The sequence below is a fragment of the Haemorhous mexicanus genome, chromosome 1 (assembly GCF_027477595.1).
Source record: "Haemorhous mexicanus isolate bHaeMex1 chromosome 1, bHaeMex1.pri, whole genome shotgun sequence".
In the NCBI taxonomy this organism is placed as follows: domain Eukaryota; kingdom Metazoa; phylum Chordata; class Aves; order Passeriformes; family Fringillidae; genus Haemorhous; species Haemorhous mexicanus.
The window spans coordinates 42956602-42984169 of NC_082341.1; the positions used below are offsets into that span (position 1 = coordinate 42956602).

The 27568-nt window shown below is 37.5% G+C and overlaps 1 protein-coding gene across 1 annotated transcript; it reads left to right on the forward strand.

Annotated features, from left to right (window-relative positions):
- Window positions 1–52: 52 nt before the first annotated feature.
- COL6A6 (collagen type VI alpha 6 chain) lies at window positions 53–27568 on the forward strand. The gene is made up of 21 exons (XM_059839106.1): window positions 53–70; window positions 227–289; window positions 1454–1519; window positions 2597–2650; window positions 3618–3653; window positions 7947–8009; window positions 8763–8825; window positions 9487–9549; window positions 11143–11205; window positions 11646–11696; window positions 13286–13321; window positions 13447–13509; window positions 13827–13889; window positions 16104–16139; window positions 17023–17059; window positions 17800–18287; window positions 20173–20263; window positions 23196–23867; window positions 24689–24782; window positions 25016–25260; window positions 26861–27568. The coding sequence occupies exons 1-21, from the start codon at window positions 53–55 to the stop codon at window positions 27031–27033; spliced, it is 2538 nt and encodes an 845-aa protein (XP_059695089.1). The 3' UTR covers window positions 27034–27568.

The window sequence follows — 27568 nt, forward strand, 5'->3', positions numbered from 1 at the left end:
TACCCCTTACAGTGATGTTTAGATTCTATTGGAAACATCTTTCCAAAGCGTAATGCTGTCTGTAATGACTGTGAGTTGTTTTTAATAGCTGCCTGTTCTCTAATATGCTGTCACTCCTGCTCTAAATCAATGTAGCTCCACTGACTTCAACAGATCTGGCCCTCTGCTGCCACAGATACTATTTATACTTGTACCCGAATTGTTTGTGCTCTTTTTATGAATTTAGGGCAGAAAAGGCCCCAGAGGAGAACCAGGTGAACGAGGAGAATCTGGTCTAAGAGGAGATCATGTAAGTGCATTCCTTTATCATTATTATATTTCTCTGATTTGCACCTCAGTTTTGTGATGGAGATGTCTGAAATATTTGAAGATTTGAATATTTGAAGAGTTTTTCACAATGCAGTAGAAAATGCAGTACTCTGCAAGAAGACTGGCATGTTCTAGGAGTCCTGAACTCTTTAGATGTAGATGGACTGATGTGTTTTGATGTGTTGCTTGGAAGCAGGTGTTTAAGCCTCAGGCCTCCTGCATGTTTATGATTTTTTGGTTTGTTTGTTTTTATGTTTTCAGCATAGGCAACATAACTCCTTTTGGGGCTGCTTATCATAGAACTGTAGAATGGCTTGGGCTGAAAGGGACCTTAAAGAACAACTAGTTAGTTCCACACCCCCTGACATGGGCAGGGACAACTCACTCTAGACCAGATAGTCTGGTGAAATGACCAGGACTAGATCAGTCTTCCCTGTTTGTTCCCACCCTACAGAGGAATTCTGGATCACTTGAAAGCCCTATGCACTGACTCTTGGTTAGCAATTTATAATGATGCTAAGGCAAGTTACTTCTTTATATTCACATTTTTCCTTTGTATGTTTCAGAGACCTACATAAATGCATTCCCTGGACTAAAATTCCAGTGCAGACACCACAATTCTTGTCTTGGAAAGACACAGCTTTGTCTTTTCACATATATTTCAGAGACTTTGTTCCAAAAACTCATATATTGTGCTGACTCCTGTCTTTAAAGCTTATACTGAAAAAAAAAAGTGTTCAAGTGACATGGTAATTTGCCTCTTTGAGAGATCAGGATTTCACCTGATCTGGCATTAGGTGGCTAAATGGAACTCCATTCTAGTGTAACCCCCAAATGAAACTCATGAGTTATGATTGTAACTCAATTAACTATATCAAATCAACCAGAACACTTTCACATTTTCAGTTTAATTTGTTGTCCTTTAGTAATTTTGCTTTTAATCCTTGTGGAAAAGAACTTGGTGAACTTTGCAGAACTTCCTATATTGAGTTCTTACAAGCATCATCATTTAAAATAGCCTTTTTATTCCTTGCTCTCTGCAATTACAAATCTAATTAATTCTATTTCTATATCCTTCTGCTGTAGTCAAAGTAATAAAGGTATGGTAACAGAAAATGCTGAGCTTCCCATTGATTTTTTTCAGGGAGATCCTGGGGCTAACAATAATGTTACTGGCCCTAAGGGTGAAAAAGGAAAACTAGCATCACAGGTAAGCAAGCTGTTTTATTTTGTGGAGAGAGGATTTGCATAATGGCTAATTTCTACTGGCTGCCCAGTGACCAAGGAGATTTTTGTTTGTCTGCAACACAGAAAGCTTTAGGACCTGCTTGATAAAGAAAAAGAAGAAAAAAAAATTTAAATGTTTACAAAGACTGTGGAAATATTCTCACAATATAGAGCTAATGGAAAACATGGATATAGTATAAATATGTTATTCTTCCACAAATTTACACCAGTAGCCTGAAAGGCTTCCAGTAATGCGTTGTAAGGATACTGTTAAAAATTGTGCTGGGAAATGCACGGTGTATCAACAGGCTATACTCATTTTGTTATGGAGCTGCTCTTGCCTCAGGGTGGTGGGTAAACTCTATTTTGATCTGTAAATAGAAGAAAAGCTGGGGTATATAATAGAAGAGCTGGGATATGTGCTTATATAGTGATATTTGAGTTTTTAAGAGGTGTTTTAGCAAAACTGTGAGGAAAGAAGCATAAAAGAAAAGCAAGGCTTGCATTACCGTTGCAATTTGTTTGGAAAGAATAAACAAAGCTGATAAGCAGTTGGGCAGAAGCAAAAAATGATGGTGAATGAAAGCTTGAGAGGATGGCAAACATGTGAGAAAAATCCACTGATTCAGAAGTCTGTTTCTCTCTGAACAAGTAGGATTGTATGCATATGTATGTCTATACAGAGTGTGCTGAAAGCAGTAGAAAAACTTGGAGGGTTGCTTTTGGAAGAATAATTGGGTTTTGATGATACTTTGGAAGCAAATCTCATCTTAAGTAGTCCAATTGAAAGGCTGAAGTCAACAAAAATGATTTCACAGAAGCCTTGAGTTAGTGTAGGCTGTTAGTAACTGGAAATCCAAAACAGACATGATCTGTCTGGTTTATAATTTTTGAGTATGAATGATTTGTAAAAAGCAAGAATCAACTTTAGTACGACTCTACTGATTGCAGTGAAAATACTTAGAAGAAGAAACAAAGAAGGAGTGTATAAAGAAGAATGTGCATGTGCAAGAAAAAGGAAAGTGTGTTTAAAGAGCTTGGTCATTACTTTGTTTTGCAGGGAGACCCAGGCCCACAAGGACTCCAAGGAGAGAAGGGTGATGCTGGCCTAGATGTAAGAATAGCGATCAATATGGGGTGAAAATAACTGATAAAAGACACAGTGGGGTTCCCATCAGGAAAACCCATTTTTGTCTTCTTCCACTTGTCATTCTTGTCTTATCCCATCCTTCAAAGGATATCCCACCCTACAAGGAGAAGGAAGAAAAATCTTCTAAAGCTTTCAAAGAAACATATTTGGTTTCAGATCTAGTAGCTTATATATATTGCAATGTGTTTTCTTTTCTTTAAAATCAGGAATTTGCGTTCCTATTAATTCCAGATCTGATTCATGTGAAGTCACAAACCTTAAACTCAATTTCTTTTTTGATGAGCCTTAAATGCTTCACGATTCCACTCTAGATGAATCTATCTGTTCTTTTTGCCCATGACTACAAGTTTTCTAGGTCTATTCAAGCATATAGATAAACTCACTGGCAGCTGAGCTGCTCCTTTTTTGTTCACTGGAGACTGGAAATTGTGAAGGTCCCTTTTCTAGTTTGTCAGCATTGTGCCTAATGCCAAAGTCTGGCATGATCACTCCTCAATCAGGCTGCAAAAACATCCTAAAGGTTTAGGAGTAACATTCTCAAGAGATGCTGAGCAGTGTGCAGCAGGAAGTGGTGCAAACCTCTAGGCTCACAGGGGGAGAAGAAGGCTTTTGTTCTCTTTATTTTAGCCAAAGGGCATTTGACTGGGAAGATGTTTTCCAGAATTTTGTTGAAATGTCTTTTCTCTGCACTCATTAAATATCTAAACTATTTTTTATTTTTAAAAAGACTTACTGGTGTAAGAATTTCTGTCCCAAATTCTCCTTTTTCTTGGTTTTTTTTTTTTAACCTTAAATCTTTATGTGAAAATAATATCTTCTTTCTTTAAGCTGTATTTGGTTTTATTGTATGTATAATATGTTTTATGATAAACTACTGTTTCACATATTGCTCAGTATTCTGGATGTAATCTCTCATGCCACTCCTTGCTAGGGTGCAGCAGGTCGAAGAGGCCCTCCAGGTATAAAGGTGAGTGGCTGACACTGCTCCTACCTATTTATATGCAGCTACATGTCCAGCCTGAGTGTTTGCTCCTCTTAGGGGAAAAATTTCATCGTGAGCCAAGACACAAGTGTTTAACAATCAAAAGTCTATTTCAAGCCAAGGCAGCTTTTGAATCTCAGGTGGATGTAGTAGAGACCCTCCTGACTTGAAGGATGTAGAATTGGAAGGGATAAAAGGACAGTTAAAATAAAAGAACATTTACTTTTACTATTAGGGCAAGTATTGGAACGTAGTTAGAGAAAAGACTGTCACTAAAGAGGACAGGAATGAGAAGTCACGCTGCAAAGTATGACAGTTTATTCCTTTTTTGCTGCATGCACAGAGAGATAATGCTTGATACACACATACAGCATAAAATTAGGGCAAGTTCTACACAATGCTTTGCTCAAAATAAACAGTGTTAACTGCTGTTCTGACAATTGGCTCAAACATATAACATAATCAAGAGTTTGGAAATAATTTCCCAAGTCAATATCTAGAAGAAAAGAGGATGTACAGAATTGGTCAAATGCACTGCATGCTGTCTCTTCATTCTAGGAAGACCCTCTGGTAGAAAAATCTCTCATGTAGTTGAGACATGACAAAATCTCTCTCATTGTTAGGTGGTAGCCCTGGTTTTCCTAGACTGATACCCCATAGAGTCACAATGAAAGAAAACTTTCCTGAGATTTACTTAGTAAAGACATCACTGCAATTCTCTTAAGTGATGTTTCTTGGAAAAGAAAACTTGTTTGTTCCAGGGCATGAATTAAAAAATACAGTTATCAAAGCAAATCTAAAAGCAGCTGTATTCAAGGGTGGGTTAGTGTGAGTAAAAATTACATTCTAGATATTCTCAAGTATAGGTTACATGATCGTTCTAGAAAACCTTGCTTTAACACAAGTGGTTCACATTTGACCCAATTTCTTTGCCAAGTTGCTAACCCTGATAAGGAAGGTGATATATGTCATGATACAGCCTCTTAGTGCATATAAACCCAAGGAAATGTTACAATTTTGTGTACAATACTGTCAGTACCAATAGCGTGAAATATATCTTGAAGTTCTGCTGTGTGTTGGAGTCTGGGGAATGGGAAGAGTTGCAGCTTCTGAATGAAAGTGCCAACCAGCATTTTGAGTAGGTCAGGTGTAAAATGTTAATAAATAATAGCAGGAATAACCATAGTGATGCAATATAGAACATAAATTTTAGTGAAGGAAAAGGACTGTCTTTTATGGCAATAATATTTCTTCAGCAGCACAGTGATTTGTCTCTCATTTCTGGGCTTCCTACCCCTCTCCTGTTGAGAGGTTTTGCTATATCTTTATTACTTTTTTCCTCTATGGGGCAGCCAGGTAAACAGATTTTTTACATTTTGAATTATTTAAATTAATATTTCACTGGGAAATGTCAATCAGAAGGGAGAGTCCTGCAAGTTCCCTGAACTACAGTCTTGTCACTTCCCAGGATTTTGCAATACACATGTATGCTGTGTGCCAAAGCCCTTGTCCCCACCTGGTTTCTGAAAGCCCCAGTTTGGATTTCACTTTGAGAAAACAAATTTGCACTGAGGCATTGCAGATGGAAATAGACTGGAAGATTTTAATTCTATCTGCCAGCAAGGAGAAAGCACCAGGATCAGCATAACTTGAAAGAATATGAGCATTTTGCAGTTGTTTCCTATTTCTATCTCAGAAATTCTTTGCAGGGTTTATGAAGACATTTTAGATTAAAATATTGAAGAATATTCATCAAGTCTGCCTCTTAATTATTCCAGTCCTTGCTTGATCACTCAGAAATCCATTTCTTGGGTAGAAATAATTAGGAAGCTTGGTGCTTTTTTTTTCTTTTCCCTCTTGGATTGCAGCTGATATCTCATGAATGTTTGCATTATTCTGTCACCTACCAACAAAAAGAAATAGTCCAACTAAGCTATGGTTGGTAACAGGACCAAAACTGAAGTCAGTAAAAATGGATCTTTACTATATCTTGGTTGTATTAACAAGCACAAGAACCTTATGTGGTTAGAAAATAAGAATGTTCAACTTGTTTGGTAAATTCACAGAGTACAGAGTTAGTTGAGCTTTTTCAACTAATTGAACCTTAATTGAGACAACCCTCTTCATCTCCCTTCAGCCAGTGATGCAGTCACGGTTTTGTAAAATGGCAGGGAACAAGAGAAATTACTGAATCTCACAGCAACAACAAACTTTCAAACTCTTTTCATTCAAGTACTTGATGATCAGCTTTGACTTCTAAAAGCATATAAAAAACCATTTGTCTGGGTCAGTGAGCATTAAAAGGTAGGTACCAATCAATGATCAAATGCAAGTAATGTAGATATCACTGAAAAGCTGTAAAAAGTAAATGACAAAGAGAATTGCACACTTCTATCTTCCACATCCCCTGGAGAAGCAAAATGGAACAGTAAACCCTCCAATACAACAATGGGATCCATCCTTGGGTGAGACTGTGGGTGTTGTGTCCATCCACTGAGATCTCTTTCATGGCAGGATGTTACAAAGCTGCCACAGGGCATAGCTCTATCAGCAGAAGTTATGAGAGCTTCACTGTGAAGCTCTCCTGGTGTCCCTGGGCCAGGAAGCAGATCTATTTAGTCTTGATGTTTGTGGGGTTTTCAAGGACCCTTCTGTGGACCACAGTATCCTGCTTTTAAGGCAATTAGATAGGGCCAGTCCCTCTGGAGGAGGAAGGTTTTGTGCTGAAATAGGATAAAGAAAAATCCCTCTTTCAGGTAGATAAGAGGGATATTGGTGGTGACGTACTCAGAGATGAATAATCAAGTTAGAGACAGTGCGCCAGAATTCACCCAACTAACACAACAGGACTTGTTTTAGGTTCAGCTGTTAATAAAAGACACTGAACTAACACCCTCATCAACAAAGTCATTAACTTATCTTGCAGTCAGCATGAACACGCTGCTGTTTACCATATCCTAAAAAGGACTCCTTCCAGGACTTGCAGTTCCAATTTTCTGTGATAAAAGGAGGCTAATTTTTTCAAATAGTTAAAATAACATAAAGAAGCACAGCTAGCTATTCTTTACAGTCAGAAGTAGTCAGCAGGCGGAAGGAATAGGTGTGATGTGGTATCAAAGAGGTGTTTGTCACAGACAAGAACAACACTGCAATCTGTGTGATGGAAATAAAGCAAAATAGTGAAGAGAAAAAGGAGATTAACTTAGAGGAAGGCAAGAGAGAGAGGAAAAGGCAGGGGAGAAAAAAGGACAACCACTTTTCTGGGTTTTGATTCAAAGTAAATTCAAGTAACTGAAAACTTTAAATTGGTTTTGAATTTTAGTAGAATGTGCCTAAGACATGTATCCATTTTTGTTATAGTCAAAATTATTTTTGTGGAAATGTATTTCTACATGGTTTTTTTACATCTTTCCACATCATATACTTGCTGATGTTCCATTTTACAGTGTTCTTACTCTGGCTATAAATTAACATTCTTTTTTGCTTTCGGCTTTTTTTTTCTGTTATCTTTTGTTTCATTCATATGGTGCAGAATGAAATTTCAGCCTTTTAAATTCATTTTTCCTGAGAAGATTCTTTCCAGAACCACCTGTTTTCCAAGAATCTTCAGACATATGTTTATGATTTCTCCAGCAAAAGGGGGTCTACAAGGCCTGTAATATCTTGATGCTAATTGTCATCATTTTATTCAATCCAGAAGTCAGTGAGTATTTCTTATGGACATCAGCTAAACTGAGTCATCCTCAGATGGCAGCTCTATGGAGATGGGAGCAGGAATTTTTTTTTCCCATCATCAAGGCAGATTTGACTTGTTTTACTGAATAACCAGAGTGAAAGATGGGGAGTAAAAAGGGCTCTAATTCTAGTGTGATTATGAAGTCATGATTCCCCCCTAGAGCCATTCCCCATGGATCAGGGTAAAGAGGATCTGGCCTTGTGGCCTGGCTTTATGACTTCTGGTCTCCACAGTGGACAAAGGTAATGCACAAATATTGCTGAGCTATGGCGTAAATGTATTCAGCAAAATAAAACTGACCTCTTCTTCAGTTTTTTTATTCATCACACCCCCAAAAAACCAAAGAGAAGCTACTCCTCTGCTTTTTATATGAGTTTTCTTCAATAGGAATTTGAAACTGTTTGAAAATTGTTTAGAGCATTGAAAAGCATTTTATCAACTGATTCTCTGTACAGATACTAAATTATTATCTTTTGATGTACAAATGAGAGATAATAATTTGTCTGTGTTCACTGTTGTTTTCTTGGGTTTTGTTCTGGCAGGGTGAGCAAGGAGATCTGGGAGAAACAGGTTACTCAGGAGAAACTGGTCTTCCAGGCCCACAGGTAACTAATAGAGCTTCTGAGTTGTTTTTATGTTAGTTATGGAGAAAAGAAATTTTCTGCCTTGATGTTTTGTTTGTATTTTGGAAAGCTTTGCTAACTTCAAGTAATGAATATTATAAGTAAGACTCCTTCTTGGCAAATCTTTTCTGTAAGCCTAAGGAATTAAATCTGGCAAGTTACACAGGTGCAACTTCTAGAGAAATTAAAAGAGGAGCATGAGTAGCAAAAATAAGTAATTTAGCCAACACATCTCCAATTTACGTGATATTATCAAGCAGATGTTGTCAAAATGAATTCATTAGAAATTGCCAACAATAAATACATAAAACCTATTGCATTGGCAAAACCAGTGAGAAAGCATTGTGTTTAAAAAATTTGATAGGTGGAGTAATTTTGAACAGAATTATTGTGATAGACTTCTTATAGTAGCTTTGAGTTTAAAAATGCTCTTAGGTGCTTCTAACTTTTAAAGATGTTTAAGTTTAAAGATGCTTTTAACTTACATTTTAGGATGGAGAAAGCATGCCTGGTTGATATTAGACTGCTTATGGCTCCCTTGATATCCTTAGACAACTTAGTGGGTCTCTGAATCAGACTGTCAGGCCATCTCAGATGCTTCAAACAGGCAAATCCTTATAACAAAACTGCAAGAAGTTTCACCTCTGGGATTCTGGTCAATGCCACAACATGATTGTCATTAAAGGGCTGTTAACATTGAACTGACTTTTTGTTTCAATGTCTTCTTTATATCAGGGCCCAAGAGGACCACAAGGGATCAGAGGACCTCCCGGACCACAAGGCATGCCAGGCCCTCTGGTTAGCTTTAAATAATATATTCCATCTGTATGCTTCAGGGCATTTAGTTATCAGTGTTGATATTGTTCTTACAAAGAGTTTTCAAAAAGCTTATAAAAAGTAGAAACAGGGATTTTTGGTGTAATACTTAAGAAAACTGATTTGCAGTCTCATATGGTAAAATAACAGCCTTGAAAATAAATTTAGGTGTGTGAATCGCAAGTGCTAGGGTGTGATGAGGTTGTAACTATCTGCTGAACTTCTCACTTTTATGATGCTGTTGATTTTGGAGATTCTTGTTCTGGAATTACACCATTACATCATAACTCAGGACTGAATGTCCTGTGCTGTCAGCCTTGATCATCTGTTTCAGTCAACTAATGATGCTCATGCTTACATAGTCAATTATATATGTACATTAATATTTTTGAACTAGATATCTATGTAGATAGAAAATAACATTTGTGTCATACTTGATAACATTTTGAGAATTTTATGGCAGTTGTACAGATGACAGGACATAAGTAGAATGATAGCTTGACCAGTAACTCTTACTTGTGGTCTGCAAAAGCCCAATATTTTTACTGATTCTATAGTAATTTCAAGGGGCAATGAATCCTTGAGTGCAGTGAGCCCTAAATTTTTTCATTGTGCACACTTTAACTGTCGCTTCTTATTACAGGGTAGTCTGGGAATGCCTGGTTCACCTGGCTCAGTTGGAAAGTTAGGTGTAAGAGGAGCAAAGGTAAAGATTTTCAAATTGCAGCAATCTAACTGTGTCATTCATTCAAGACTGACCAAAGAAGCATGGACTAACAAAGAGTTAGTTCAGTGCTGTGAAACATGTGCAGAATGTAATGTTTTTAAGATATTTTTCACTTGCATGGCAAGACGAGTGATGTGCTTAGTGTAATCTTACACATATCAGAACTATACTAAGTTTTTAGTGTTGCCATGATCACTGTTGTAAATTGCTCATGTGGTAATGGTTCTGAATGGGACCTGCCTTCTCACAAAATGGAGCAGAAATAAGGCAGTGTTGACCCTTGTGGTTTTTTTATGATTTCTAGAGTCTGTCCAGTCCATTGAAAATACTCACCAGTGAATCATAGAATGTCTCATCTTGGAAGGGATCCATGAGGATCAAGCCCAACTCCTTGCTTCTTGCATGACTTCCTAAAACTAAACCATAAAGAGGATCATTCAAATGCTGCTTGAAGTCTGACAGGCTTTGTGCCATGACCACTTTTCTGGGGAGCCTGTTCCAGTGACCAACACTGGATCAATGACTTCACCCTTAGGTGAAGAACTATTTCCTAACGTCCAATCTGATCTTCCCAGTTCAAAGAACCATAGCTGCTTATTTTAACTTTGTTTTTCTAAAGATTCCAAACCAAGGAATCAGAGGACCTGGAGCTTTTGCTGTTATGGTGTCTATTTTGGAGAAATGCACATGTTGAGAAGAACTGAATAAACATGAAGGCAAACAGAAAGGCTTATACTAACAGGTTGTTGGCACTGGAGTTCACTTATAATAAATGTTATCCTTAACTTACCTTTTCTTTATGTTTGTTGATATGTGAGATTTTATTTAATAAAAATAACTTGTTTTAGGTGCTGTTGTATATTTGAATCTAAAAATCACAAATAATACCAGCCAGCTAAGCCTTTCCATCTCTTTCAAGGGTTGTAACTTTTAGTGACAGAAGAGGTATCAGAAGGTCAAAGTGCTGCCATGAAAAGAATCACTGTGTGAAAACAGATATTAAAACAATGACTAACATTGGGAAGATATATGGGAATTTCCATCATACATTCCATTTTGTCACTCTGGTTTTGTGCTGTTTAATATTAGGGACTTTGTTACAAAAAATGTTCAGTTAGAAAGTGAAAACAAAAATGGAACTGAAGAAAAGAAACCCTGAAAGAGGGCTAAGAGCACAGCGCAGACAGCCTGCTTGAGAAATGTCATTTGCTATCAACAGGTGCTTCAGGCTGGTAGAATTCCAGAATATGTCCTGCTACCATTATTATAATTTTTTCCGAACCCCACTGTTTTTTTTTAAATTTGTAATTCTTTATTACAATGGGAGCTTTATTGAACTTTGAGATTCAACTGCATGAATGCTCAGCATATTCTGATTTGCCAAGTCCTTTCCAGTTCTACCACGTGGAACAGTCCATGAAACATGGTCTGTAATGGAACACTTTTGCCCAGTATCAAGTAGTCTATAAAATGTATAGGCACACTTCAGTTTAACAGGCAGGTTTGCATTTCAGAAAGAAGAATTCTCCTGAATGAGGCAAACTAATGGCTTTTGTGTTTCAATTATAACAGGGTGAACCTGGTGACCCTGGAGAGAAGGGCTTAGCTGGACCCCCTGGACAGAGAGGCATTCCTGTGAGTTTTCTGCTCTAATTCAGGACCCCTGTATTTTAATGCCTATCCATCTGAATCAGTAATGCCCATTCCCTTCTATTTTCTCTATTTGATACAATTAAAATTATTTCACTTTTGGTTCTCAGTTTCCTTATAGACACTAAATTTCTGTGGGCTAGAGACAGTATCTTTCCCCTCAAATTCTTTAGAAGAGAGAAAGTATGTAAAAGGTATAGCACACAGCGGAAAGGAACTATGATCTCTATCCTTCTTTTTCCTCTACAGTTTTTGCCATTGTTTTCTAGTGTTTTTAGACTGTGTTTTGATAGCTTGTCCAACTTCATCAGTCTCAGTAGCTTGGGCAAGTCACTGTAATAGGACAATCTTAATTCCAAAATGAAATTGGATATAAACCTAATCCTCGATTAAAAGCTAACTCATAGTATATTTAACCTACTCAGGGCATGGATGGCAGAGATGTCTATGGTGCTGAAGGAAGCAAAGGAGCAAAGGTATGTGCTTCAAGTCAGAGAGTCTCTCAGACTCCATTCTACTGTGTTACCAAACATGATCATCCATATTTGATTAAAAAGAAATGCAAGATATGCAAAGTGCATTTCTAATCTTACCTAATCAAAGTGCATTTCTAATCTAATCCTGAGCCTCTCATTTTAGTGAGAGAGTCAGGATTACCAAAGTCCTTGTGTGACATTCTTCCATAGCATATTCTTTTGAGGACCACTCACTCTTACTCTTTCCCTGTTGCGTGTGTATATATATGTGGAGGATTGTACTTGCAGAGCACAGTACCTTCTTTTCACTTCAGCCTGCCTGACTGAACATTGCTATTGGCAAGTGTTGGTGCGCTGGCCACTGTGGGCTCTTTTAATTTTTCTTGTTTCAGAGGAGGTATTCTCTAACTACCAAGGTAGGGGTGATACTCTCCAAATATCCTCACTGTTTTCATGTGAATTTTTTCCTTGTGTTCCTACTGTCAGCAGTAAAATCTGAGGGTTAACCTCTGGATTGTTAAGAAATTCTTATAATTCCCTTCACAGTGCTGATAAAAAAAAGTAATGAAATGCCTTCCTCTCTAAAATTGTACAAGAATTCAGCTAAATTAAAAAGTATACCGAAAGTATGAGGTCAAAATCATGGTACCAGTGGATCAGTCCATGTGCAAAGTGGTCAGGATATTGGAAACAGCTGCAGTTCTCCTTTCAAAGAGTTTGTGCAATATTGCAACACTAGTACTTTCTTATTGCATGTGAAACAGAAAGGGTCCAGTGAATCTCACTGGTAGGCCCATCTGTTTCACTCTCCCTTTCTGTGAGAGAATCAGAGTGCTGCAGAAAGCTGTAGCAAAGATATGAAAGGCTTTCTAAGAGCCTCTCCAATAGATGAACTCTTTTTTCTTAAATGGCTTTTTGGTAAAGTGGCTCTTGATACTTCTTATTTTCTAATCTCTTTTCTTACCTTCTTAGCTCTAACAATTTTCTTTGATGGCAGGGTTTCATAGGTTACACATATGTTATATGCAAGAGGACAAGGAAATATATAAGTAGTGTGAATTCCAATGTTTAGAAGAGATACTCTTCACTTCTGATTGGTTTTTGTGAGAGTTTGCCTTTTTCTCATGGAGGAGCAAGGAACACACTAGAAACTGAAGTAACTGAAAACAGTTGATGAATTGACTTCTAATAAGCCGAAGAAATATTATAGTATCATTGTTTAATCTGGGTGGTATAGAATTTTTAAACTACATTCAAACATTGAGTTCTGAATTTGAGTTCACATACTACATGGGAATTCTTTTGCATGATATTAGGAGACATGAATAAGTATTGATAAAACACTTGAGAAATTGAATATTCTTGAAAATTTAGAAATGGATGGAAATTCTTAAAATGCCCTTCCTTTAGATGAACAAGGTATTAATCTAAAACTATGTAATTTGAGACCAGAGTAGCAGCCACTATTGCTCGGATGAGTTGTAAAGCTGAGAATAATTTTGAAATTGTTTTTGGTTTAAAGGCATCAAACACTAACCAGATCACAAAGTTCTAGATTCTTATGAAGTCTTTTTCCTTTCTTTTCATAGGGAGAATCTGGATTCATAGGATATCCTGGTCCAGAGGTAACACTAAATGGGCATGTTTCATTTATTTTTTCTTATTTACATTATTCTTCTTTGTAAGAGGTTGCCTGTGTTTCTGTCTGTCTTCTCCTTTCCAATAAATACTGGATTTCATTTATTTTCAGGGAGAAGAAGGAGATCAGGGCATTCCAGGAGCTGAAGGACCCAAAGGAATTAGGGGTAGAAGAGTAAGAATGATAAATCTGCTAACTGTGAGAGTTCTAAAAGTAAAACCCTTACACCCAAATGTTTTTATCAAAAGATTTTAAATTTGTTACCCTTCTAATCTTTTATTGCCATAATTTTGGCAAGAAGTCTTGAGAAAGTGCAAGTCAAAATCTTCAGAAATATTAGTTGCTAATAATTGTTAGGAGTGGTAGACTATCTTTATGAAAATGTAGGATCCAACTCAAAGTATCATTACAGAGGTTTTTTTTTCCCCCGATGAAGTTTGGTACCTGTGCATGCAATTGTAAAGAATAATATATTGTATTTCTATTTTTAGGGTAATTCTGGTACACCAGGTTCCCTGGGAGATCCAGGTGACCAAGGGCCATCAGGACCTATGGTAATTTTTTTTAAATAAAATTTTTATTTTTAAAAAAATCACCCTTAATTCCTCTTAAAATTACTATTAGATTAATGGAATATCTAATAGTGTTTCACATGGTAAACTGTGTTTAATCAGCCTGGCAGTTGCACAGAGTTATGTCTTGCCTGTGGATGTGTATACACAGAGGCACCTGCAGCTGGAATTGGAACTGCAACAATACAATGATGGCCAGAATTTCTTCCACAGTATTTGGTATTTTCTTCAGGCTGTGTGCATATCTAATTAAAAGAACAGAGAATACTGAAATATAGAACTGAATAGGTCTGCTGAATGCCATGACTTTTTTTTTTTTTTAATTTAAAAAGAAAAGCCAGGTAAAATGAAACTTGCAGTTACAGGCACTTACTTAAATCTTAAATTGACTATAACCGGTTAATCCATAATACAAGATGTCTTGATGTACTTTTCTGTGTCTGTGTTCTGCATTTTATACAACAAAATGTTTTATTCTCTGTCTAAGCAGATGAAAGGATTGTGGATTTCAATAGGATTTAGGACTAACTTTTTAAATAGTTAGGAAAATCCCTGTATGTGTCTATCTTTATCCTGCGGCAATTCTGAAAATTAGCTCCATAGTGACCAGAAACAATCCCTACTGTTAATGATTTTCTTGTTAAACTTTCTTAAGCTTAATCTTTCAATTTGAATGTGGAAAATTGTTGATAATATTGTCTTTACCTGTATAACATGGCCCACAGGATGTGTGCAACTCAGTAAACATTTTTTTCCCTTCTCATTACACTGATTGATTAATGAATGCACCTGTCCCAATTTATTCTATGTTGCTAGGCACAAGAATGGGTAAGAGTGCCAGCTGGAGCACATTTCCCTCTCTGCTGCTTGGCCACTCACAAAATTTACAGATAGATCTTATGAGTTGATAAGCCACAGCTGTAGGCCTTGCCAGTCCATGGTCCAAGAAATGTTAAGAGGTATTTCAAGTTCAAGATCTCCTCTTCAAGTGAGAGTAGAGCTTGGGATGTATGGGCTTGGTGGGGTTATTACTGTAGCAGTGAATCAGTGAAATGAGAAAGTGGGAACCTTATAAGAGGTGGAAGAGATAGGAATTAAGGAAGAGGTATAGCTAGTAGACAGGGCCAGCCAAAACAGGTTTGTTTTACCCATCCTTGGTGGTTTGATTATCCATATGTGTCAAGTCTGCACAGCTCAGTCACCACCACTGACCTGCTATCAGTAGAATTCTTTAGGACCCAGGCAATTCACAGTTAACTCTTGATGAACAGTACCAAAGAACTTGGACCTGCTGGGAAACATAAGAAAAAAACATGGAATGGCAGTGATGATGCTAGCAGCAAGACAGCAGAGGAGGTGAGGAAGGTGGCTCAGGCAGATGGAGGAATGGAAGATTAACTGAAAGGGGAAAGAAATATGGAGAGAGGGCTGTAATTTGGAGATGTAAGGAAGTATACAATTTTGTTAAACTGTAGTGTTATGGTAAAGAGAGGGTGAGAAAAAGAAGTGGGATGGGGAGTTCAAATTTTTCTGCGGTATCTCATTGCAGCTCCATGGGAGTAAGGGAAATTTTGTAGTAGTCTTCTTACGCATCTGAAATGCACATATGATGAGTACTCAAGCTCCCTTGAAAATTAGTTATTTTACCTATTTTTCATTCCTGTTATGAAGATTAAACAATACTTTCATTTTGAAATAAAAGATGCTTGGAGTGCTGTTGTTTTTCCACAGCTCCCAAGGAGAAAGTTGCAGAGTAGGCAAAGGCGTCATGATGTGTGTATGGTCTGCAGGATCTTTCAAGGTAGAACTGTGGGGATTGTAATGTGCAAGAGGAGAGGGAAAGCTTGTCACGCACCAGATGTTGGAAAATATATGAAGTGCAAATAACAGAATCATAGCACAGAAACTGCTGTTTATAAGGGAACACAACTCTGAATTATACTGCTCCCCAAGAGCAACAAATATTGAACATTTAAAAACCATCAAGGAAAATGGACCGACAATTAAATCTGACAAGTAGCCTGCAGCTCTGACCAGGTCCACAGAAATCTATGCTGGGAACTGCTGTCTCCTCTCAAATTCATAAATGATTGCTGGCAAACACTGTTCATCTGCTTTTTCTTTGGGCTACAGAGTAACACATGGGAATACATTAGCAGAGTCTGATTTTTTGGACCTATGTTTAATTTGTTTCAGGGTGCCAAGGGACCAGTGGGCACCAGTTTAATGGAAGTAAGTAATCACCTTACAGCTAACTATACTGCATGGAATTGTCTGGTTTGGTTTCCATTGATAATCACTGACAGCAATGAGCACAGTTAGCTGTTATAAAATAGTATCTTTTCCATGTGCTTGTCAGAGTGTGCAGTGGGTTCTTCCATTCTGCAAACAACCAAGGTATGAGAAACATTTATGCATGTGGATTAACACCATGTCCAAACTTTTACAAACTGTTGGACAATTAATATTCATTTATCAGTTTCTTCTCTCATATCAATTTACACAATAACTCATGTTAGAGTTACTATTTCCCCTCATGTAAAGGAAGACATTTCTTCAGCAACAGTTATTTTCACTGGGAATTGCAGTGCAGGATTTCTTCAGAATCCTAATCCCATGTAAAATGAACACTTCTGAATAAAGGCTTCATTAATCCTTGCATGGACGACTGCCTGCAGGCAGTACTATTGCAGGTGTCCAGAGGTCATTCTCTCCTCCTTCATGGATTTCTCACTTCCTATGTGAGTCACTATTGGAATGCCCATTGTTTGTGGAAGTGCCATTGGCTAATGACATCTTAGATCAGTTTATTACACAAAATAAAGAATGGATGGCACTCCTTCTTAAAGAATTTGGTGATTGTTTTAATGCTTCAGAACATCATGAAATGCCAACAGAGCATGTCTAAAAAAATGTGCTAGTTTCTGCAGCAAGGGGAGAGAGTCCCTGTACTATCTGTTATAAAAAGGGTCTAGACTCTGTGATTCTGGATTTATTGTAATGAAAGTTATTTTAGGAGCTTGGATACCTTCAGCTCAAACCAACAGTAAGATTCCCAGTCTGGGGTGGTCTGGGATTTGCCATTAATTCCTTTTTTTAAATTTTGAACCTGCAGCCTTGTGAACTTGTGAATTTTACTCGAAAAAACTGCCGTAAGTGGGGAACATCTTCTTTTACCTCTGATTTCACCTAGTCACTCCTCCTACATGGAACAGCCTTCATTGGAAACCCTTATAACCTGGTAGTTTTTATCTGGGTTCAGTTTGACTGGTAGTTGTTAATTGTGAGAGGGTTTCAGCAGGTGTATGAAGCAGATTTATGCTTTTTGCTCATTTTTCCTATCTGTTTATTACAAAAATTATAACAAATATCTCTTCTTCATTAAAGATGAAACAAATCTCTGGCATTGTGCCAACACCCTTTGGGGTGCTCTCTGAGAAAAGACAGTATTTGTGTATCAGCTGTCCCCCAGATTAGGTGCATTCATTCTCAGTTATGTGTGCTCAGCAGAACCCAGGATAATTTTTAGATTTCTTATAAATTAAAAATAAAAAAATGCAGTAAAAAAAAATTACTGCGCTAAAACATAGTGTAGTAAAATTATACTATTTTGACTGTTTGATTGTAAAAGAAGAATGTGGTCTTGCACTGATAGACTCTGTCAGTTGTCTGAACTTTGGCCAGGCTCTTCATTGAAAGCTAGTGAATAAGTTACTATTTTAATGCACATGAGTCCAAAATAATTTAATTGCTCTTCCTCTCTTCCTTCCAGCATGCTCATCAGGTAAGCCTATCTATTCTCTGAATATCTATTATTTTATAGATTTGAAGAAACTAACAATGTTTGAGTTGTGGAAAGGTTCTCACGTAACTTTTCTGCTTCAATATACAGACACATGCCCAGCTTATCCAACTGAAGTGGTTTTTGCCTTGGATATGTCTGATGATGTCACACCAGCTGCATTTGAAAGAATGAGGAACATTGTTATGTTATTGCTGAAGACCATTAAGATCAGTGAAAGCAATTGCCCAACAGGTGCTCGTGTCTCTGTTGTTTCTTTCAATACCAACATACATTACCTCATCCGATTCTCTGAATTCCAAAAAAAAAACTTGCTGCTACAAGCCATCCAGAGAATCCCACTAGAGAGATCCAGTGGAAAACGAAATATTGGGGCAGCCATGAGATTTGTTGCAAGAAATGTCTTCAAACGTGTTCGTCAGGGCATCCTCACAAGAAAAGTTGCCCTGTTTTTTGCCAATGGTCCATCGCAGGATGATGTTGCCATCAGCACAGCTGTGCTTGAGTTGAGTGCCTTGGATATCACTCCAGTAGTTATTGCCTTCAGTGAGGTGCCAAACATCAGACGTGCCTTCTCTGTAAGTAGAGCCTATTGAAAACTGAGTCAGTCTCCCACTTGCTGAGTATCTGCTAAGATCTGAGTGAATCCTGTTCTCCAACCTAAATCCTACAGGAACTGTCCAATCCCTTACTAGAAAAAGGTACATTAAAGATGACTATTTTAACAAAGCAATAGTGATTCACTTGACCATAGTGATCACCATCTGACCTTTTTCTGAACATGAATTATTAATCTCTTGTGATTTTAGGGCAAAGCACAGAATTTCCATAATGTGTTAATTTCACTTATTTACCTATGCCATTGTATTCCTGAAGTTGTAACAAGTAATAAAAATTTAACTAACAAACTCTGGCCCTAGTTTCTAGAAAAATTAGTAGAAGGCTTCAAGCAGGCCTTCTGTTTTTCCAAAGAAAATTAAATTAGCAGAGCCCCTTTTGATATCTTTATTGCCATTTGTACAGGAGAAAATTATGAAATTTTGTTTTAAAATATGACTTAATCTAAAAGATAGTAAACAAAAATAAATAGTTAATTTTACAAGGTACAAAAGGAAAGCAATTATGTATTTGTTTAAGGTTTCATAATGTAGATTGCATGTTGTCTGTCTTTTCAATTTGTTTTAATATCATCTGTGCTCAGTTTTAACTTTTTCAACATAAATTCATTCCTGCTGCTGTTTCCTCAAAATTGTCCTTCTAAAAGGAAATATGTTCACTCGTACCTGATAAAAAGTACAAAACTTGGAGTCTGAGTTCTGATCTAGCAACATCTAAGTCAGTCCTTTATTATTTATACTATATTTATTCTCGTGTAGCCTCATATTTATTAGTTGATTTATGTATTTTTCTGGCTGAATGATAATTTAGCAGAATGAAAAGTTTATGCTGACCCATGAGAAGGAACCTTATGGTTTATTGCCTCGGCTGTTCCACAGGATAAACAGGAGCAAGAATCAGTATTTTCTTTACTTAGTATAAGCAGATTTCAATTCTGAATGCATGTGATGACATCTGGTGACTTTACATAAATCTGTCTTCAGAGTAGAAGAGTTTAAAAGAGCTTAGCAGGGGGAAACGCAAAAAATTCACTGCCCAGCACTCCTTTAAGTTTACAGTAATGGCAAGGCAACCAACCTCACCACCACCCCCAAGTAAATGCAACTTCCCTTTTCCTTTCAGAGGGACTTCTGCCCTTGAGAGGTGGTGTAATCTCTATGATCCTACAAGTCTGTAGCCACAGATACTTACTGGCTTTACTTTGCTTAAGGAGCTTCTGTTTAGAGACCACATGCAGCCATTGCCAATTCTAATTCCTTTGAAGAGTTCTATCTGTAACATTCTTTACAGATGTTAATCAGAAATTGATTGTGTGGTGTATAACACACAAAGCCAAAGTTTAATGCAAAGAAGTAATTATTTCTTTGCGTACCGTTATACCTTATTCGTATATGTTCATTTCCTATAATACTGTGATATTTTAAAGCCATTTTTATCTTAGTCTACAAGGAAATACTTTTCCATTGGATCATATCTGGATGGGGTTGGGTGGTGGTCAGTGAAATTGTAGAATGTTGGAGCATCTTCAGAGTTCCTCAAGCATTTCTGTGGTCAAATCTTCCCCTGTGAAAGATTGTCTTTCTTCAGATGTTCTCAGGAAACACATAGGTCACTGTCATGCTAGAACTTTCTAATGCTAGAATTTTCCCTCCAAGAAATCATCTTCACTCTTTGTTCAAGAAAAAGCTGTGATATTATGCCTTTTTCTCTGTAGAAAAATAGCACCCTATTAAGAAAAGAAGAAGTGATAATCCTTCTCTGGCAGAAAAAAAAAAAGAAAAAGAGAGTCTTCAGGTACTTCACCTTTCTTCTGAATGTTGCTTTTGTGTATGCTTTAAAACACAGATTGATGACACAAGAAGATTTCAGTTATTTGTTTGGGAAAGACAACAAGATGAAAATTTGGAGGGCCTTACATATTGTACACTGTGCTTTGGTAAGACATTTTGCAAATTACATCTGTTGTATTGGTCTATTTACCATTTCAATAACAAATTCTATACCTTTTTTTTTCTTCTTTTTTTTGCAATGTGGTTGTGGGGAATTTTTCTGATACACCTTAAACACACCTGTGCTTAAATAGAAAAGAAAAATATTAATGAACTGGTCAGAATCCTACTGTCATAAATGATTCTACAAGAAGTTTGCAGAGATGTATTAAGAACTGTGTGGTTGGTTGCATGGAGCGACTCAGCCCAGCACTGCAGGCAATAGGGATGTCTGAGTGTTCCCATTCCAGGATGGCTACAAGACAGTGCTATGGCTGTTTCTTATAATTTCCAAGAGAAACTTCACTCCTTTACAGAGGAAACTTTACTCCTTTTTCTGTCTCTGACATTCCAGCCAGTTGAACCCTTCTGCAACTGGGCCTTCATACCCTCTGTGACAGATCATTTTATGGTTACAGAATACCACTGCTGAGAAGTTAAAATTGTAACTTCCTTTTCAGTGGATGGTAAGAAATAGAATATCAAAATCACAAAAGCTGTTTAATAATTTCTGTCTCAGCCATGTGAAATGAATTATTGTGTTTAGCATTTCCTTGTTAACAGAAATGCACTTAAAATAGCAATAAGATTTTGGGAAGGCAGGCTCATTTGCTGTTAGTTCTATGCTGTGCGAGGGGGAGAAGCTACTAAATGATAATATGTCAAAATGTTGAACAATGATCTGAGATGAAAAAACTGAGTTTGATTCTGTATCCTTTACAATGTTCAGATTTCAACAGAAGAAAATTTCTCCAGGGAACTGTTACCTATGAAATTTTACCTTATGAATGTTTTTCTGTTCTCATGCATGAATAATTTCCCCTGGTACCTCAAAACCTTCTTGAGCAAGACTCATCTGTTGTTCCTTACTAGAACAAAAATATTTCAAGCTCCTGTTACAAATGGATGTAGGGGTTTAGAAAAGTCCTTGCCTTTTGCCCAGGCCTCTGGCAGCAGGCAATAGCTTTATTGAGTCAGCCAGCACATCAAAATTCACTCTCATTCACAAGTTCTTTAATAATGTCTGATTTGGTCTATTATAGAATGAATTATTTAATTAATAGACAGAAAACTAAGAGACATAAGACTTAAACCAAACTAATACTACATAGGAATAAGGACAAAAAGAGAAACTACTAGTAGATATTTACAGAGTGAGGTTAAAGGTACCTATTAATGTTACAGCTAACAAAGAAATAATATAACTACAATGGGTTCAATGTATCTTACCATCCAATTGTTGTGGGGCGCATACACATCGAGATGCTTTCCCTCAATCCCTTGAGAAGTAACCACAGAACCTGCATCCAGGCTCTGGGGAGAGGTCTCCCACAGTTTCAGGGTGTGTGTGTATAGAAGGCTTCTGCCTCTGTGATAACTATGTGTCTTTATAGTTTGTTAAACTGTGTCTTTCAGTCAAGAATATTTCCTTTATCTCTTCCCACATCTGTTCTCCAGACTAAGATGTTGATTCTTAGCTGAGGTCTGAGCCCTTTTGGAACCAGAGATAACCCCTTGCTGGGCCTTTCAGCCTCTAGGTTATCTCTTTGTGGACCAGCTCTCTGTGGTAAAGAGGAGGGGGTGTAGAAATCCTGCCACAGCTCCCAAATTGATTAGAGGCTTTTTTGCTTGTTTTGTTTTTTTGGTTTTTGATTGGTTGGTTGGGGTTTTTTTGTTTCTTTTGCTTTTTTTAGATCAATGTTTAGGACAACTAAAAAAAGCTTTTGTAGTGGGTTGACCCTGTCTGGATGCCAGACGCTCCCTCCACAGCTGGGCAGAAGATAAGGAGATAAGGACAGAGAGAGATCACTCATCAAATGCTGCCATGGGCAGAACAAACTTGAATTACAAATATTAATTGAATTCATTACTAACAAAACAAGAGCAGGCTAACAAAAAGTAAAATTAGACCTTAAAACCACCTTCCCCCCCACTCCCTTCTTCTCAGCTCTACTGTCTCCCTACCATCAGCACATGGAGATGGGGAATGGGAGTTATGGTCAGTTCATCACAGCTTGGTTCTGCCACTGCTCAGGGAGAGCATGGCATCCCTCCCGTGGAAGATAGTTCTTCATGAACTTCTTCAACAGGAGCCTATCCCAGGAGTAACAGTTCCCTGCAAACTGGTAAAATGTGAGTTCATCCCATGGGCACCAGTCCTCTTCAAACTGCTGCAGCATGGGTCACTCTTCCATGGGGTACAGTCCTTCAGGCACAGGGTCACAAGTCTTGCCAGAAAACCTGCTCCAGCCTGGGCTCCTCTCTCCATGGGTCTGCAGGTCCCTGCCAGGAGCCTACTCCAGCATGGGCCTCTCACAGGTTCACAGCCTCCTCTCAGGCATCCACCTGCTCTAGTGTGGGGTTCATCTACAAACTGTAATTAGATCTCTGCATCCCTGTGGATATCAATGGGCTGCAGGGGCACAGCTGCCTCACCATGGTCTTCACCAGGGGCTGCAAAGGAATCTCTACTCCAGGACTTGGAGTACCTCCTCCCCTCCTTTTCCACTAACCTTACTGTCTGCATAGTTTTTTCTCTCATATATTTTTACTCTGCTTTTCTACGGCCACAACTAAATCTGCACAATAACGGTTTTTTGTCTTCTTCTTAAATATGTTATCACAGAGGCATGTCCACCATTTCTAATTGGCTTGACCAGTAGCACGTCTCTCTTGGAGCTGGCTGGCATTGGCTCTGCTGGACATGGAGGAAGCTTCCATCACCTTTTTACAGAAGCCACCCCTGTAGTGCCCCCCACTACCAAAACCTGGCCATACAAACCTAGTTCAGATATACAGGACTTTGTGTGAAATTTTTATAAATCATTGCTTTTGTTGTATTGTTAAATAGTTCACTGCCTATTGGGTCTTCCTCTTTAGATAAATGCAATCCAAGAACCAGCTGTGAGGTGCCTTTTTCTCCCCTGGTTCAGATGGATATGGATATAACTTACATCATGGACAGCTCTCGCAGCATTAGCAGTGAAGACTTTCAGAGAGCCAAAGACTTTGTGAGCAACATGGTGGATCAGTTTGTCGTTTCCTCACAGCCAAACGAATCATATGGAGGCATCAGAGTGGCACTGGTGCAGCAGGCTCCCAGGGGCTTCCTGCCTGACAGAAACCGGACACCCGTGGCCTTGGAGTTTGACCTAGTCACATACAGCAATAAAGATTTGATGAAGAAACACATCCAAGAGTCTGTTCACCAGCTGGAAGGGCCATCAGCCATTGCTTCTGCTCTACAGTGGACAGTTGAAAATGTATTCTTTAAAGCCCCCAGACAAAGAAAACACAGGGTCATATTTACAATAGTCGGAAGCAAAACAAGCACATGGGACAGAGAAAGGCTGAGAGAGATTTCACTCGGAGCCAAGTGCCAAGGGTTCACCTTATTCACTCTTGCACTTGGCAGTGATGTGAGTGACAATCAGCTGATGGAGCTGTCAAGCTCCCCCACAGATCAGCACTCACTGACACTGGGCAGGTTTTCCACCCCGGAAATGGCGTATGCTCAGAGGTTTAGCCGGGCATTCCTAAATCTTCTACAACGTAAGTATCACACAGCAGTATTTGCCTCACTTATGGAAAGAAAGACAAATGTTGTGTAGAAAAAGGTAGTCAGTGTATATGTGCTATCATTCAATTCCTGGTCATAGCTTTGCTGCTAATCATTCATGCTTAGTTTACCTCAGATGTTGGACATCGATAAAAGTGCCAGTGATGACAGAACAGCATTCTATTCTAAAGTAGTCTTTTCCCTTTAAGTTATTATTTAATGTGTGGCTTTGTGTACTCCACTTTCACTAAAAACAGACCATTCTTCAGCTAAGAGAACCCTGCCATATTCTGATTTAGGCCCACATTTCTCCTCAGACCATTGGCAAGTCCAGATCTACCGAGCTGTTCATGCCTATTTTAGGCTTTAAGACAGGTACAAGATAAATATTTTGCACATTTGACCTTAACCTCTCTACAGAGCAGAGACAGGACTTTTCAAGACACATTCATGAAGATTAGCAGGTCTTAGATACTTTGACATGGAAACAAGAGAATATCAAAAGGAAATTGCCTTATTTAAAATCCTCATCAGAGGCATATGCTTGGAGATGTCAAAGTTTCTATAGAAGGATAAATAGTGTTTTAAAGAGCAAGACAAAAATATAAAAGATTGGTTCAGGAGTCATTCTCATCTATCTGATCTCTATAATAATTTTCATTTTTCTGGGTATAGTGTCAGTCGCTCTGGATATAGTGTGTTACTTGTTGAAAGATGCAAACTCCAGTTCACAAAAACAGCCATGTAGTGGTTTTTATTAATCCTACTTTTGAGGACTTTAAAACTCACCCCTGCCACCCGTGCTTTCTCACAGAAGAAATGAACAGTTATCCTTCACCTGAACTTCAAGAAGAGTGTGAAAACTTAGATCGGGGAGACATACAACAGGAAGCATCCATGACTGAAAGGTTGGAAATTGCCTATTTAACTTCTTGAGTGCATACCTCTGAATGTAAGATTTATCCCTTTGGGTTAGTTTTTACATTCAAAGTAGCTATAACAGAAATGGGATTGGGGTCAAAAGTTTTTTTCATGTTTTTCAGAAGGAATGAACCAAATGCATTTTCTAAGGTCATATTGGTGTTTAAATTTTTTCCCCCCCTCTCCTTGGACGGGTACCTTTTCCTGGAATGGCTGAAAGTGGTTCCAGTCAAGTTTTAGAAGACATAGAAAAAAATGAAAGTCGAGTCATGAAGAGTATGAAAGAGAACGCCAAAGAACCTGTATACACAGTGCCAGAAATGAGAGATGATTATGAGAAGAATGAGTATTTCACAGAGGAAAATGCTAAAAGGGAAAAGCCTCAAGAGTGTGGAAAAGCTCAGGAGAAGAGCAGCAAAAACTTAGAGACAACAGCAGAAACTAGAAGTGGCTGTAATGATTATGGTATGATTCTAGAATATGAAAATCTTTTTTAATTCAGTAAAAAGACTAAACTGTGAAGGACTCTATTGAATATTTTTACAAGATGAAGAATTTCCAGCTACATTTTTCCAAGGTTTTAGTCATCATATGTTAGTATTTAGTCCAAACCTATATAGTAGTTAAAGACTGAACTACAGGTGTCATTATAACTTCAGTTTTGATGTATAACTTTTTGTAATAATATCATATTAAGCTATAATCCCCCTTACTAAAATAGCCGATAATTTTAAAATCCCCAAGTTGCTCTGTAATTAGTGAGTTACTCCTGCTGCTAATTTAGCTCAACATGGAGGAACTAATTACATTTCTGCTACAGTCTGTTCCTGTAGGAAAAAGAGGATCCATCAGCAGAGGTATCAAAATAAATATTCTTCATGTTTTTAACTGTACTTCCTAGTGATACATTTTTCATTGCAGATTTGCCATTAGATATAGGTATGGGAAGCTGATTGTGAGACTATTTGCCACCAATGTTCTTGTAACACTATTGAGTGAATTTATTGTTTAAACTACAATTAGAGAGAATTTATGTGAAAATAAATGAAAAGGTGTCTGCATAGATTTGGGTGTGGTAGTTCACTTCTACAGATGTTATCTCTTTGTTTTTCATCCCTCTCCACTCAAGAATGGTTCTGGAATTGCAGCCTCATTCAGGATGAGAGAGGATCAGTAACAGGAAGATATATAAAGCTACTTATGAGAGCTGTAGGAACTGCCTTCCCAATCCTGTATTGTAATTAGTGACCCAACTGTTTACTTCTAGAAACATGTAGCCCAGTTCCAGAACTTGCCTTTTGAGAGATGTACTTTGTGCTCATCTCTTGCTTGAGATTTTTTCTTTTCAGTTGATTAGAAGAAGGTTATGTAACTTTAAAATCTTTAAGTTGTATCATTATATTTCTTTATTTCTCAGTTTTTCCTCTTTAATATTGTACTGACACCAAAGTCTAGAGCTGCCTTTCTGTCTTCTTTTGAGTAATTCTCAATTTACATTGGTGAAAGATCATTAGATCTGTTCTCACCGAATACCAGATTGCTACTAAGTATGCTTCTCTCACCTACTTTTTTAATTTATGCAATTTAAATCTGTAATACTTTTGGATTTGGCTAAGAGACTACCATGGATAGTTTAACAACCTATGTATACTAATTCATGAAATTTTATTGATGGATACCGGTATAAGAAGTTGTAATAAAGAAGAGGGGAATTATTTAAAAGTTTATTCTCCTAGTTTCTATGGACCAGGTATAGTTATTTTTCAATCATTAAAAAAAATTTTTTGTTAGAAAAATAAACACCTTTTAGCAGTCCTTCTGTTTATGGCAATGAAAAATCTAGTTTCAGACATTCTTTCTGGGCAAAGCAATCATAAAAAGAGGGTTTTCAGACTGGCACTGTGGAGTTATAGATGAATACTTAGTGAATCTGTGTGAGACCTTGAACACTGGCTACTCCTTTTGTCTGACAGTTTGCACTGAATGTTATTTTTCCCTGAATTTACAATGCTGAGAAGAGTGGATTTTTTCTTCATTAAATCTGTCTCTTATTTCCCTTTTCCAGATGCATGTGACCTTGTTCAAGATAGTGGAGAATGTCAGAATTACATTTTGAAGTGGTACTACGACAAAGAGCAGAAAATGTGTGGTCAGTTCTGGTATGGGGGCTGTGGAGGCAATAAAAATAGATTTGAAACACAAGAAGAATGTGGATTCTTGTGTATAGAATCCTCCTAGTGCGGAGACAAATTAACTCTTCAGTTAAACACTATCAGGTTGATGTGGAAAAGGCATTCAAAAAGGAAGCTTTACATACCCACTCAGCTCCCATGTTTCAGCTGAAAGAAATAGTTGATTATAAAATTATTATCTGGTCATATAATTGTGAAAATAAAACTTAGACTATTTCTCCATTGAGCTAACATGTTGAATATTGAAAAACTCTTGTTAGCCACCAGTGTACTGTTTAAAAGGCATAAAAGTATTGAAACCTGACTTTCTTCCATAAATACCAAAATGTGCATTTTCTGAATATACAGCATAAAACAAAGCAGTGCCTCAGAGATTTACATGAAATAATATCAGATGCAAGACACTGACATCAAAATGTTTTGATGTGTTTGCTTACATTTATCCTGCTTGTAGATAATACCAGAAACCATTTAGATCTCAAATGACAGAATTTGTAGAACTTAATTCTCTTAAAGGATTTAAAAGATTTATTACCATAGCATCATTCTTGGCTTCTTCTTCTTTTTTTTTTTAATGAATA